The sequence below is a fragment of the Elephantulus edwardii genome, unplaced genomic scaffold (genome assembly GCF_000299155.1).
Source record: "Elephantulus edwardii isolate Elephantulus edwardi_28Jun2011 unplaced genomic scaffold, EleEdw1.0 scaffold00103, whole genome shotgun sequence".
NCBI classification, from domain to species: domain Eukaryota; kingdom Metazoa; phylum Chordata; class Mammalia; order Macroscelidea; family Macroscelididae; genus Elephantulus; species Elephantulus edwardii.
This window is the reverse complement of record NW_006399853.1, coordinates 3,503,068-3,516,880: the sequence shown is the minus strand read 5'-3', so window position 1 is coordinate 3,516,880 and position 13,813 is coordinate 3,503,068. Positions and strand designations below refer to the sequence as shown.

The window sequence follows — 13,813 nt, the reverse complement described above, 5'->3', positions numbered from 1 at the left end:
GACCATTTCTGACAGTGTCCCTAGTACAAGCCTGTGTTGTGACATTATTCAGTCAAAATCATTATTGCAAGGAACCAAAATGATGTCTCCCGTGAACTCAGCTGTCTTTATTCCCTCACATGTGGAATAACTAGGCCAGTGGAACCTATTTTTTTTTTTTATAATGATGATGTGCAAGTTTCTTAGATCTACGTAAGTGTATGTTGTTGTTAATTACCATCAAGTCAGAGCCAACTCATAGCTGACCCTCCAGTGGGTTTTCATAGTCAATAAATAGCACAGGCAGGGATTGTCCATCTTTCTCCCACGGAGTAGCTGGTGGATTTGAACCAGGCACCTTTGAGTTGGTAGCACAACTCCTGACCATTAAGTCACCATACATCCCTATATAAGTAGATAGTTACACTTAAACATATTTTATCTGAGAAAATGTGACACAAATCTATGGAGCAGTAACCTTTTAGATCTACTTCATTCGGAACACTTAGCACAGGTTAGAGCAGGGTTTAGGGCTGTTGTATACAGGATCACTGTGAGTCTCAGGTGACTCGACATCACACAACAGCAACAATAGGCACTTAAGAAATTTGTTAAATGCATTCGTTAACACACATCTGAAAAATAGTGTATTGACATGAACTTGACAGTCACAGGTGTGCAGGCTTTTCTGTGCCTCAAGTTCACAGCTGAGAAGTGAAGAGGTCAATCTCTTTATCACTTAAGACTCTTGTGGGGAGGAAGTGAACTCCTAAGGTGCTCCAATGGCACAACATTTAAACCCTGGATTACTAACCAGAAGGCTGGTGGTTCAAATCCACTCAGCTTCTCTGCAGGAGAAAGCTCTAACGACCCCGTTCTGTAAAGGTTGTAGAGAGGAAGGGCCCACAGGCAGGTGCACTCTGGCCTGTGGACTTGTTATATATACGTCAGCACTGACTCAGCAACACCTGGCCACAAGTGAGTTACTCGGGAAGCATGCTGTACTGCACTGGGCTCGTGGAAAGTTCCCGGCAGGTGGTGGTGGAGGAGGATGTATTGTGTGTCCACTACGCAGTCTGTAATGACTCACTTGCTCCCCCAGCAGCTTTAGCCCATAGCTTGGACACCGGTCCGGGGCCCTTGGGGGCGGTTCTGCAGGTTGTACTCTCACAAAGATACCTGGGTGCAGGGACACTCAATGCTGTCAAGTCCTGATTGATAGTAGAGCTGTCCCAGAGGGTTTCCAGGTCTTTCCAGAAGTAGACTGCCACAATATGCAGCTGGCATATTCGAACCTCCAGCATTTTGGTTACCGGTCAAGTGTTTTTTACCACTGAGGGTGCAGGGACAAACAGCACTGAAAGGCAACCCTGCTCCCCAGCCCATGAGCCCTTAGAAGGGCCCCTTCTCATCGATGGTGTGTGTGCTGTTGTGCTGGCTCCAACAGCTTTCCTTTGACTGTGCCTTCATGCTTTCCAAGGGTCCATTTCAGATGTGAATGAATAATGGATTCTTGATTCCCAGCTTATTGCTATTTTAGCCAATAGCTCGACTCGACTCAGAGCACCCTCAGGAATAGCAATGAAGAATAATCAATAACTATTTCTTTCTTGATTGATTCTTTAGGGTACTGAATTCTTGCTGCATTTTCCCCACTGACCATATTTAGCTGCGGCATCACCAGCAGTGCCAGCCCCTAGTCGACAGTCTGGCCCTTGCCAATGGCACTAGTTTCTCAGGCTTCCTGCATGTGACTCTGACCTACAGTCTGATTCCTGGTGCCCCTCCGCACCTGTCACCACCTGGGCGCATGGGGCACTGCTTCCCACCTGCAGCCTCTGCAGGCTTCGCTCCTGGAGCCCGGGTCTCAGAGGAGCTGTGGCTGACAGATGGCGAGGGTGATCGCCAGCCCCTGGAAGGCCTCCTTGGAAGAGGGGATGCTGAAGGGGTCCTTTGTCTTGGAGCCCAGGATTAGGTTGCAGCTCTTTGTGCCCGGAGGGCTCTGCACAAAAGAGCAGGGAAGCCTAAAAAGCAGAGGCTGCCGGTCCCGGAAGTTGTCCGTGTGATTCCCCAATAGAAAAAGCAGGCGTCAATGCTGTGCACCCCAACATAGGAAGGAAGCTCCCACTCGCAAGTGCCCAGAAACAACCCTAGGACGGTTGTGGTGACATCAGTGTCAGCACCCTTTATTTTCCTCTATTTCTCTTGGGTTCAAAATAGAGTTCTGTTAGAGAGATGACTGGGAAGCGCTCGGGCGTGTGAGCACGTGAGACTGTGAGATTTAATTCCACCTTGGAAGTTCCGTTTGTGATTGCTTCTGCTGTTTCCTGGCGTAATCACCCCCATTCTCTACCTCTCTCTCCCCTCTCCGTTTACGAATGCTCCACCCAGAACAAAGAGTTCAAGACACTATCCGAACAGTTGTCCACTGTCACCTCCACACACGCCATGGAGGTGGAGAAGCTGAAGAAAGAGCTGGCGCATTACCAGCAGAGCCAGGGCGCGGAGCCCAGCCCGGGGCTTCAGGAGGAGGTGGAGAGCCTGCGGACGGAGCTGCAGAAGGTCCACTCAGAGCGCAAAGTCCTGGAAGATGCGCACAGCAGGGAGAAAGATGAGCTGAGAAAGGTAGGCTGAGGCTGGAGGGCAGGGGCTTGAAGCGTGGGGAGGTGGGCACACACCACGCTGCTGCTTCAAGCTGTGAAGTTACCGTGGGTTTTCCCAAGGTTTGTTCTCACAGAGTGGACCATCCTAGGTGTAACAGTGGGATCTGTTGGTAAATCACCCTGAAATTAAACCCAGGCGAGTCTGGAAACTACATGTCTTTCCAGTAGGAGCTGCTCCTGTCAAGCAGACAGCCTACAGCTCCTTAGAGCAGGCCACACCCCAAGGACAGGCAGCATCTTTGGACCTGGAAATACCCATTGTTCCTCTTAAAGTTGCTGATTGTCTAACTCTCTTCCTACTGGTTATAAGAGATTTCACCCTAGTGCGTTCAGTGTCCTTGAGGGGCTCTTGGGAAACATCAACTTCTGGCAAAGTACAGCAGACTCTCAGCTTCTCTCTCTAAAAAAAAAGGTTGCTCTTTTCGAGGAATGTTAGCCTTGTTGTTGTTGTTATGTGCTGTCAAGTCACTTGCTACTCATAGTGACCCTATGTACAACAGCTCTAAACTCTGCTCTGTCCTGTACCAATCTCATTGTCTCCAACACACTCATCCCAATTACCCCAGTCACCGAATTAATCCACCTCCCAGAGGGCCTTCCCCTCCTACACCTGCCCTCCACCCCTCCCAAGCATGACGTCCCGCTCCAAGCACCGGCCCCTCCTTACAACATGACCAAAGTATGTCAGACGAAGTCTCAGAATCCTTGCCTCCAATGAGCAGCATGGTTTAACCCTCTCTAGGATGAATCTGTTTGTTTTCTTAGCAGTCCATGGTACCCTCAGCACTCTTTTCCAACACCAAAGCTCAAAAGCGTCAATTCTCCTTCTATCCTCCCTGGTCATTGTCCAGCTTTCTGACGCATAACAAGTGATTGCAAAGACCATGGCCTATACCAGACGCACCTTAGTCTCCAGAGAGACACCATTACCCTTCAGTCCCTAACAGCAGACTTTCCCATCGCAATACGTCTTTTAATTTCCTGGCTGCTGGTGCCAAGAGTGTTAGCCTAGTTCTTAAATAAAATGAGAGCTTAGATGTGGGGGTGGAGGGGTTCAAGAACACTACAAGTGGAGGAACAATAGGAATAGAGGCAGCACACAGACATGCCGTCCCTCATGTCAGGGGAAGCTCATTCCATATTAGCGGCCCCCAGGAAGCCGCCAGTACAGAGGCTGCATTTCAGTTTGCAGACTCAGAGTGCCCACCTCTCTCTGGGACAAGAAAGAGTGAAAGAAAAATGTCCCCTCCTTGAGAGTTTGTAAAACTTTGTTCTGGTCTGAGGGGTGGGAGCAGGGAGTTGGTATTTCTCAGAGGCCCAGTCTTAACACGTGCAGAGTAATCGCACAGCGGGTTCCTGCTTGGCCTCGCCTGCTTGGGCTCCGCGTTGAACAAGATTGATGAGACCAGGGAAGCACCAAGAGGGAGCTGACTGCTCATAGATGTTTAATTAATGGATTTGTTATTTCAGCGGAGAAAGCAAATGCTACACTGGAACTGTGTCCCTGAAAACTGCGGGCTCCCCACCCCTCCTGACGCTATTACTTGGCAGGCCTCGTGGCCACTCTGCCTTGACCAGGAAATGCTCTTTGCAGCCATGGAGCCCAGGGCGGTGCCCACATAAAGTAGATGGCATCCTTTTCTGCCAAAGGTCTCCATTGTTCCAGCTTCTCCACAGCACAGTCCACACTTGGGCCCTTAACCATATCATCTGTGTGGTTCGTTCTTTTTTAAAGCTGTCAGTGTTCCTGGTGTGGGCTGCCTTATTCAGCCACTCTATTTGTGCTGTTTTGTATCCCCGATGAAAGAGAGGTGGCTCCCAAGCCTGTCCATGGCACAGAGGTCATAGTTCACTGAAGGCTGCTTAGAGGAGCCAGAAAAAGACCTGATTAGGTGCAGGCTTGTGGGTGAGAGAGGAGTAGCCACCGCCGAGTGCCCGGCTCTCAGTATTCTTCACCAACACCACAGTTCAAAGATCTTCATCACACTTCCTTACCCATCACACAACTGTCAGATACACAGGAAGCGACTGACAGGACCAAGCTGAGTCAGGGGCACCGCAGTCCACACTTTCCCAAAACAATATGTCGTCATTTTTTTTGTTTCTTTTTGGGTTTTTATTATTATTTCTCTACTGCTGCCACTGTGGGTACCAGTTGTGGATCTAGTGAAAATGAAATCATTGGCAACTTCAATCTTTTCTTCATTTGAATGCTCCAATCTCTAGAAGTTAGCCCTGTTATAAGCAGTTTAGATTCTGCAGACTTAGAAATAAGAGAGAGATGAAAATATAGCTATTGGATCATGTTAGGAACATGAGTTTTAATCCTCATTTTCAAAGTTACCTTAATATTTTCAAAGGGGTTTGTTTTGGGGTTTTTGGGGGGGCTTGGGTTTAATATTTTCAGTTTGTTTTGGGGGTTTTTTTGGGGGATTGGGTTTTTTTGGGTTGTTTTTTTTTTGTTTTTTTACTTATGCTTTAGCATTTCACTTCCTAGGTTTTTTTTTTAAAAAAAATTTTGGGAGGTGTTTAGAAATGATAACCTGTGTTTACTTAAAAGAAAACTCTACTCTTAGAGAATGGGCAAGTGATCCTTCAGAGGGTTTTGCAGAATTAGAACTGCTCTCCCTGCCGGGGGTCTTGCTCATGTCTAATCAGGGACAGGAGGACAGCACAGAAAGGCAGGGAGCGGGATAGAATTCCCTCCCCGAACACAAGGCCGAACTTCCCTTTGCTGGATGGACACAAAGGAAGGTTTTTTCCTCTGGTTGATCTAAGAAGATGAGCAGCTTTTTCCAAAGGCGAGACTAGACCTTTGCCGACACCAGTCTCCTCTCTTTGGCCCATCTCATCCGCTCTTGCCAAGTTAAGACAGTGCTGTCCTAACCGTTAGCAGATGTTCATTCTCTATGGAAACCCTCAACTCCAGAGAGATTCTTCTCCTGATAGTCTCCCCTTTATGCAGCTTTCCTTCCAGGGGCTTCCTCCTCTGCTTCTTCCTCTTCCTCAGCACCCTCAGCTCCCCTGCTCCTTGGTTCAGCTGGGACCCCTCTCCCTCTATCCTGTTTTCCTCATTTCCTGTAGCACATGCCACTTCCCTCCTGCCCTGCACGGTGTCTTGCAGTCCTTGCGGTCAGAACCAGTCACTTGAGGCCTCTTCTAATCCGCTCACTTTACGGTTCTCCACACGCCTGACTCCTTAACTGTCAGGAGACAGAATGGTGACATGGCTAAAAGCCTGGACTGAGACAACTCACACAGATCCCAGCTCTACCACTTCCTGGGTGTGTGACCTTTGACAAGTTCCTAAACTTTTCTTATGCTTTAGCTTCCTTAAAATCAAATCATGATTTTGCCTACCTCAGAATTGTTAAATAGTGTATAACAGAGCCTGGGACACATGGGGAGCCCGTTTCCTCAATTAGATTATAACTTCTTTGAAATTATGAACCCTAACTCTCACTTCCTAGCCCTGGACCTTGACACACTCGGTGCTGAATAAACAATCTAATCCCCAAGGTATGGACCAGAGGTCTGGACCCTTCCATGCCCCTCCTCCGGGCTCTCCTGCAAATGGGGAGAATGCTACTCTTGAATGAAGGGACCCAATCCGCTCTCCCTAGAGCAGTGAGTGTCCCTCACAGTTGTTCCCGTGCCCTCATTTGTAGGTACCTCACACAGCCACCTACCCCAAGTCAGTTCAAATCCTCTTCCCACACAGTCATCTCTGTACTGTGTGTCTCCTCTCTTTATCTTGATCTTCCTTTTCTCTGCTTCAGCCTATCTCCCATTTACCAAATCGCTTTGCACTGCTAAAGCATCTTCATGCTTGCTTACCTGGAACAGAGGGCAGGTAAACCGTGCCCCTTCGTCACAGCCTAATCACTGTGTCCCATGGTTTTCAACCGGACAGTTGACTCTTTTTACAGACAAGTGTACAAATGCACAAATTAGAAAAAAATAAAGCAAGATGAAACAGCACAAAACCCACATAGTTACACTGGTAGCTCAGAGGCGAGCTAGTCCAGGCAATTCTTTCATTTAAGGAGGGTTTGCACTAGCCTGATGGTTACAGGCCTTGTCTGCAGTGTTGGCTTCAGTGTTGCTGTTGGAACAACAGTTGAGTTGGAACTGACCAATAGCTGACCCTTCAGCAGATTTTCATAAAGGAGGAGATTGCCCATTCATTTGTTTTTTTTTTAATGTGCACCCATGTTCTGTTGTTCAGAATAACAAAGAGATAGAAGCAACACAAGTGCCAGTCAACAAACTAACAAATAGAAAATCCATGGCACATTCACACAATGAGTACCTCACAGCACTGGGGGCAAAATGAACTCATAAAACATGAGACAGCAAAGGGGAGCCTGGCAGACATTGTGTTATGTGCCCTTTCTTCTCTCACCAAGATTTAAACCACCTGCCTTTGGGATTACAGCACAGCTTCTCACCAGTAGGCCAACGAGCTGTCCCAAACAGCCTTATAGAAGTTAGAAACACTCCAAGTCATTATTGCCTGTAAGAGTTAAAAGACTGGAAGAAGGAAAGAGGCAAGAAAGGAGCCACTAAGTGGTGCTTAATGAGTCCTGAAACCTAGCGAAGGAGTTATTTATCATCTTCAGAGGAACACGCCATACCTGCCTGGCTTCATGTTGCCAAAGCATCTCTCACATAACGCTGCATTCCTGACAGCTGGAGGGAGGGGAAGTTATTTGACTGCAGAACGTTGGCACCTGTTGTCTGCCAGCAAACCCTCCATGTGCTGGCTGGCTCAGAGGGCTGGGAGTGGCCTGTGCCCAAGGAGACAGGATTTGGGAAGCATTTTCAACCCCACGTGAGCTATGGAGCTGGGACTGTGGGGTGGTGTTCCAGTCCCTTCCTGCTGTTCCCTAAAGAACGGCTGTGTGTTGGCTGACCTCCAGAATTGTTCAGGCGAGGAAGAAAAACAAATGCCCCCTAATGCCACTTTGATGTACGGCTTGGAACAACAAAGCTGAGTTCACCAGAGGCCCAGCCTCCTGAGTCCAAGCCTCAGAGGATGATGGGAAGAAACGAGGCTCAAAAGCAGAGGGACCTTCTGGTGGAGGACGCTGTTGACCATGGTGCTCCTAGAGTACAGGCATGGCTCTGTGTTCACATCACAGGGGCTTGCAGAGAAATGATTCAATCTTGGCTGCATTCGTGTTGTGTTGCTGTGCATTGTCGAGTCAGAACAAACCCATAGACTCAGATTTGAGACCTCAAGATTGAATAAGACAGGCATCCGAATCCAAGACTGTCACAGTCCTGGAAAAAAGGCATGTGAACGTGATGTAGACTTTCAACGAAGCTTTTATAGGCATAAGAAGACCGTAACAGCAGTGGGGCCCCCTTCTGCCTTATTGTAATGGAAATTTTCTTTCAGTATAATCTATCATTTTCTCCTTGAAATGCAAGCAGCATTGGCTAACTTGGTTTTCTTAAATACAGGGAACATTTAAACATGGTTTGTTGAAACGGACCCCACAAAAAGAGCCTTTCCCTTGGTCAGTGGTCACAAGAGGAAAAAAAAATTTCCCCCCTTTGTTTCTGTTTCAGCGAGTGGCCGACCTGGAGCGAGAAAATGCTCTCTTGAAGGACGAGAAAGAGCAACTTAACAACCAAATCTTGTGCCAATCTAAGGGTAAGCCTGAAGTGTTTGGGGTTTGTGAAAGATTTTCATCTATTTTCTACACTGATTTTTTTTTCCTCAAATATCCCCAAACGATTCTGGGGTTGGCTTGGGAGTTTAATAGAAGAGAGATGGAAAAGGTAGGGGTGGTCTTTAGGGTCCTGCGGTGACAGTTGGTTTCAAGAGTTTAATGAGGTCAGACACACAGCCTGAGCAATATATACATAGGACTTTGTGGGATCTGGGAGACCTGGATTAAAAGCATGATTCTACCATATGGCTGTGAGGCCTTGAGGAAGCCACTTAATGGCTGCAGGCCTCAGTTTCTTCATCTGCAAAATGGACAAAAAGTCCAGACCTCAGGTGTCTCCTGTGAGAACTGAGGGAGATAGTACATGGAACGCACCTGATGTGTTTGATACCCAGCAAGTATCAGTCACTGTGTTTATTGCTGTTTTGAAATTGTGTCTTTGGCTTCCATTGTACTTGCCATGGTTTGGTTTGGGTTAATTCTTTGTTTATAGCACCTGAGTCATGTTAACTTTGGTGTAAACAGGGTTATGAATCTCAGCCTCTCTTGGCGGGCTTCTGGGTCCCCTTTCATGCCTACGTACCACTTGGCTATGGGAGTCTACACATCTGGCTCGATGTGACTTGCAAATTTCCTCTTCCCATTCCACCCTGTTTCCTCCCCTGCATCAGAGAATAGAGCTGAGTGAACCTCAGGCCCACTCGTTATCAAAACATGTTGAAAATATCAAATATCCTTAAATTCTCCTTTTAAAAATATCTCTTTCCATCATTTCAAATTTTCAGGGGATCTAGACTTTTGGATCCTTGGAGGCTGGATGAACCCCAAGTCTATTGCCCCTTGAACTTTTAGTAACCTTGAAACCTTAAATCAAACATACCAATGAAGTATTTTTTTAATTTTTTAAAATTTTATTTTTTTTTTGTGTATGTACCGTCACATCGGATCTGTGCAGAGCACCCAGTGGATTCGAACCGCTTACCTCTGGGATTGCAGTGCAGCTTTTTGCCACTAGGCCACCAGAGCTCCCTGAAGTCTTTTAAAACCAAACCATATTCAGCTTAATTAGTGAAGGATGTTTGCTTATGCACTGTGCTCTTAAAGAATTATCTATGTGGAATCAAATTAACCGCAACTCAAAAGATTGGAAGGAAGACAAGAAGTGAGGGACAGACAGCAAGTTTGAATTAATAGGAAACAAATTTTGAAAAGCAAAGTTAAAATTGTTGCATAACTTAATGAATATAATCAATGTCATTGATTTGTACCTAAATAAATTGGCTTCTGATGCCAAGCACCAGTGGCCGCACACTAGTGCGGGCAGAACCCACTTCAGGGACAATGCCAGGTGGGGAGTTTGATGGGGGTGGTACACCTGTCAAACGGTAATGCAGGTGGCCTAAAGTGAACTCATTTTAAAAAACAAAAGAAATCGGTTGGTGTTCTGCTGTGTATATTTTTAACAACAAAAGTAAATAAAATTTTCAAATCATTCTTTTCCCCTAATATGTACCGTGTATTTTGGAAGAAAAAGCCCTGTCCATGTCCTAAATTTGTCTCCCTCTCTCCTCCGACGTAATCTTTGGGCCTTCTTTCTCCTCAGTCTCTTGCAATCTCCCTGCACTCCAGGAACAACCAAAAAAATAGCTCTAGGATTGGGGAATAAATTGTGACCAAACCTTGTTTTTCCATATATGTTCCCACAGTTTCTGTGACAATTGTCAGAAAGGGGTGAGAGCTGATAATTTAACCAAGAATCTCTGTAGTGTGGCCCACCTCTCTCCGCACGTCCCCAGTGCAGGATGACTCTTTCTGCCCTTTCTAAGGGCTCGAGCCAGAGTAATGAGTTGCCCATTTGCTCTGCCCCAAGAGAGGCAGCTTAATAGATCTATCAAGTTGCCTGTGTTCTGAGCTTGTCGTGGGCAGCCTTTCAACAAGACATTAATCAGCACGCGTGAGTCAATACTTGTGAGAGGAATCCATCCAGAAAGCCAAACTGCTGCTTACTGTGCCTCCTTTCCAGATGAGTTTGCTCAGAACTCTGTCAAGGAAAACCTCCTGATGAAGAAGGACCTGGAAGAGGAGCGGTCCCGGTACCAGAACCTTGTGAAGGAATATTCACGGTTGGAGCAGAGATACGACAACCTCCGGGACGAGATGACCATCATAAAGGCAAGGAGGGGGTGGCCATGCCTGTCCCCCCGCTGCGCCAATGCCTGGCCTGCCCACCTCATAGCCTTGTCCTCATGCACTGCTCTGACGCACCTCAGACACTCACTCAACACATGCCCTATAGACCCTACTGCCTTCCAGAATGTTCTTATTACTCCTGGGGAGAAGTTTTCTATAAAGAAGTGGCTGCTCTGAGCAATACATTTCTTCAGCTACTTTTCTGACTTTAGGATCTTCTTAAGGTTTCAGTTGTGCATTTAGGGACTGTTCTATTCAGGTGTATATGTGACCTTTTTTGTCTCCTGACCCGGGAGCATCCCTGCATTGGAACAGTGGTGGCGAAATGTAGTTGCAATCTCAGCATCGTTAGTACCTGCCACAGAGAGACCCTTAGAGGCCCCGGCCACACCCCATCTGGTGCTTGTGCCTCATCAGTGATGGAGTGCAGTGGGAATAGGGACGCTTACAGGATATTTCAGGATTCCAGTCATTTCTTTTTTCCCCATATAAACATTCCCTCCAAAAATGCATATTCAGACAAGATTGAATAAGCTAATTGCACAGCAGCCAGGAAGAGAAGTTGAAGAGGAGCATATATAGAAATCTAAAAATTTTCCTAGGAAGTTCAGCTTTCACTCTCAAAGCCAAATCAGATGCGAAAGAAAAGGAGAGGGAGGAGGTATTTTTAAATGAGCGGTATATATGGCAAACTGCTTCAAACCTGTTACTATTTTCATAAACCAAATTGGTGTTGCGCAGACTGAAGGAAGAGGGTCGCTCGGCGTCCTTCCCAAGAAGGAGGCCGAGGACAGGACTGCCCTGGTGTGAGGACTGCAGCCTGAGGCCAGCGCCAGGAGTGAGGGTCACTTCACCAGCGCTTGTCAGAGAAATCGCCTCCTCAGTGTTATAGATCTGCATTTCCTTAAGAGGCAAAGGAGCTCGATTCTTCCCAGAGTCGATTCTCTTCTAACTGCCCCCTTAGTGGGTAGTGAGGTTCCTGACTGGGAGACCGGTGGGTGCAAGTTTTGTGGGACCAGCACTTTGTGGCTGTTATTCCAGGAGACAGTGACACTGGTTCTGTTTGACAAGTGAGACACAAGGCCAGCTCCAGGGCCTGCTGCTCTTTGAGAATGAAGAGTTACTAATGTTGCTTTGTTCTTAACGCGTAGTTCAATGGGCTAAGCATTGGCTACTAAGATAAAGGTTAGAGGTCCAGCCATGCTGCCTGAGAAAGATGAAGCAGTCGGCTCCCCAAAAGATGCACTGCCCTCTCGGGCCGTAAACCTGGCCTGTAGGGTCCATATGAGTCAATGAGATAACGGTGGGTTTGATTTTTAGGTTTTATTATTAATGAAATATCACACTCCACCCCTTCCTACCGAACAGCAAACTCCAGGCCACAGACGGAACCCATCAAACCAAAGCAGCTTAGAATCAGACTCCAATTACCCCTCCATCTCCACGTCTGAGGTCGGAGACACAGACGATGCCCTCCAACAGGTGGATGTAAGTACAGGGTGGGGGGACATGAGTACTGTGGAGGGGAGCATGAGTACTGCAGGGGTGCGTGAGTACTAGTGGGGGGCATTAGTACTTCGGGAAAACATGAGTACGCAGCAAGGCAGCCTGAGTACTGCAAGTGGGTGTGAGTGCTGGAGGGGGACGTGCCTAATTTTTTTTCTCTTCAAGCAAAAATTTATAAATTTTGTCTGAATATTGCATTTTTTAAAAAATTTTAATTTTATATTGGTTTGCTCATAACGTTCGTAGACATTGTTTCACACTGTTCTTCGTTCTCATCATGTTTCATACAATCATTCCCATGAGCTATGTGTTACAGAATTAACCACCACTGGACTGTGCCCATCATTACTCTGTCCTTTCAGGTCCCCACTGGAACTTTCCGGTTTCCTTCACCCCTCCCTCCACCACTGAACTGTGCAACCCTGTGCTTTGCCCCCACCCTTCCTCACCCCTCTGATCCCACCCCTCGGGTCCCCGTACGTGCTTTACCCGTTTTCCTTTTAATTTCACAGCAGTGGTCCTAGGCAGTATCTGTCCCCATGGGACTGAGCTAGCCCACGCAGCACAATCAGAGCCTAATCCTTGACCACAGGATCCCTCAGACTGCAGTGGCTTTATAGACAAAATTCTAGAATTAACATTTACTGAACAAAGCAGCACCTGCCCATTCACCTTGTTCACTCTCCATAAGGAGAGAAAGAAGGTAGATTCTCCTTACAAAGCTCAAAACTGATGCAGAAAGTGAGATGAGTGGCTTAAGAAGGTGCAGTTAATTCCTTGAAATAGGTATCATTTCTCATCCTCCTTCCAGTTCACGGTCCATGGTGTCATATCAATCAATGCATAGTAAACTTTGCTTCCTGCCTTAGAAACTGTGTGAAGTTCAGAGAACTCAGGGTGGAAGTCGGCTGGGTGACACTCACTTTGTCGGTAGCAGCCTCTTGTTGTGTGCCATTGAGTCAGAATCAGCTCATAGCTGACCCTCCAGTGGGTTTTCAGAGGCTGAAAGTGGCACAAGAAATTGCTCATCTTTCTTCCTTGGAGCAGCTGGTGGATTTGAACTGCCTGCCTTAGGGTTGGCGGCACAACTCCTTACCACTAGCCACCAGAGCTCCCTACCAGCCTCTCAGAGTCACTAACTAATATATTCCACAGACCCTATGGTCCATGTGGGATCTTACCAAAGACTTCAGAGACACACTTTTCCTTCTGGCATTTGGAGAAGGAAAATGCAAGCATGTGAGAACTCAGGAAACACTTGGAGACAGAGAGACAGATGTGAAAATAAATGTGTGTGGTTATTTTAGGAATGGGTACAAACTGATGCTCGCAAACATGATGACTGTAACTGATATCCCTGAATTATGTGGTTAAAATGGAAACTTTCTGTTATTTGGGGTTTTATTCTAAGTTTAACTTGGGTGAAGGGACATTTAGAAAACCGGAAAAGCAGCTGTGTACTAAACCCGAGCTTCTTGCCACTTCTGCCGGTTGGAGCTGAAAGATTCTATGTAACCAAGTCTGAGAACCCTGCCCTCAAAGAGCTCACCTGATGGGGAATCCAACTCTAACTAGCTAAAAGCAGAACTGTGTGGTGGAGTGGAGGCTTCCTCAGTCCTGTCAGACAACAGCAGAGATGACAGCAGAGGGTGATGGAGTTGAGGGTGGGAAGGAGGGCGAGAAGGCGCAGGGGTCCAAGGCTCCTCGTCTGCTGTCTCCAGCTGCTCCGGCCGTGCACTGAGGACACATCTCACAGGGGCTGGTGTGAGGGCCTCCGCTTCACTTTTTCAGTCT

General features: G+C 47.1%; 1 protein-coding gene across 1 annotated transcript in view; it reads left to right on the top strand.

Moving 5' to 3' along the window:
* MYO5B (myosin VB) overlaps positions 1-13,813 on the top strand; it is a 224,013-nt gene that overhangs the window by 140,253 nt on the left and 69,947 nt on the right. The window contains exons 21-24 of the mRNA XM_006891707.1: positions 2,371-2,604; positions 8,220-8,304; positions 10,347-10,495; positions 11,882-12,001. Coding sequence (XP_006891769.1) covers positions 2,371-2,604; positions 8,220-8,304; positions 10,347-10,495; positions 11,882-12,001 — 588 coding nt within the window. The remainder of the gene's footprint in view (positions 1-2,370; positions 2,605-8,219; positions 8,305-10,346; positions 10,496-11,881; positions 12,002-13,813) is intronic.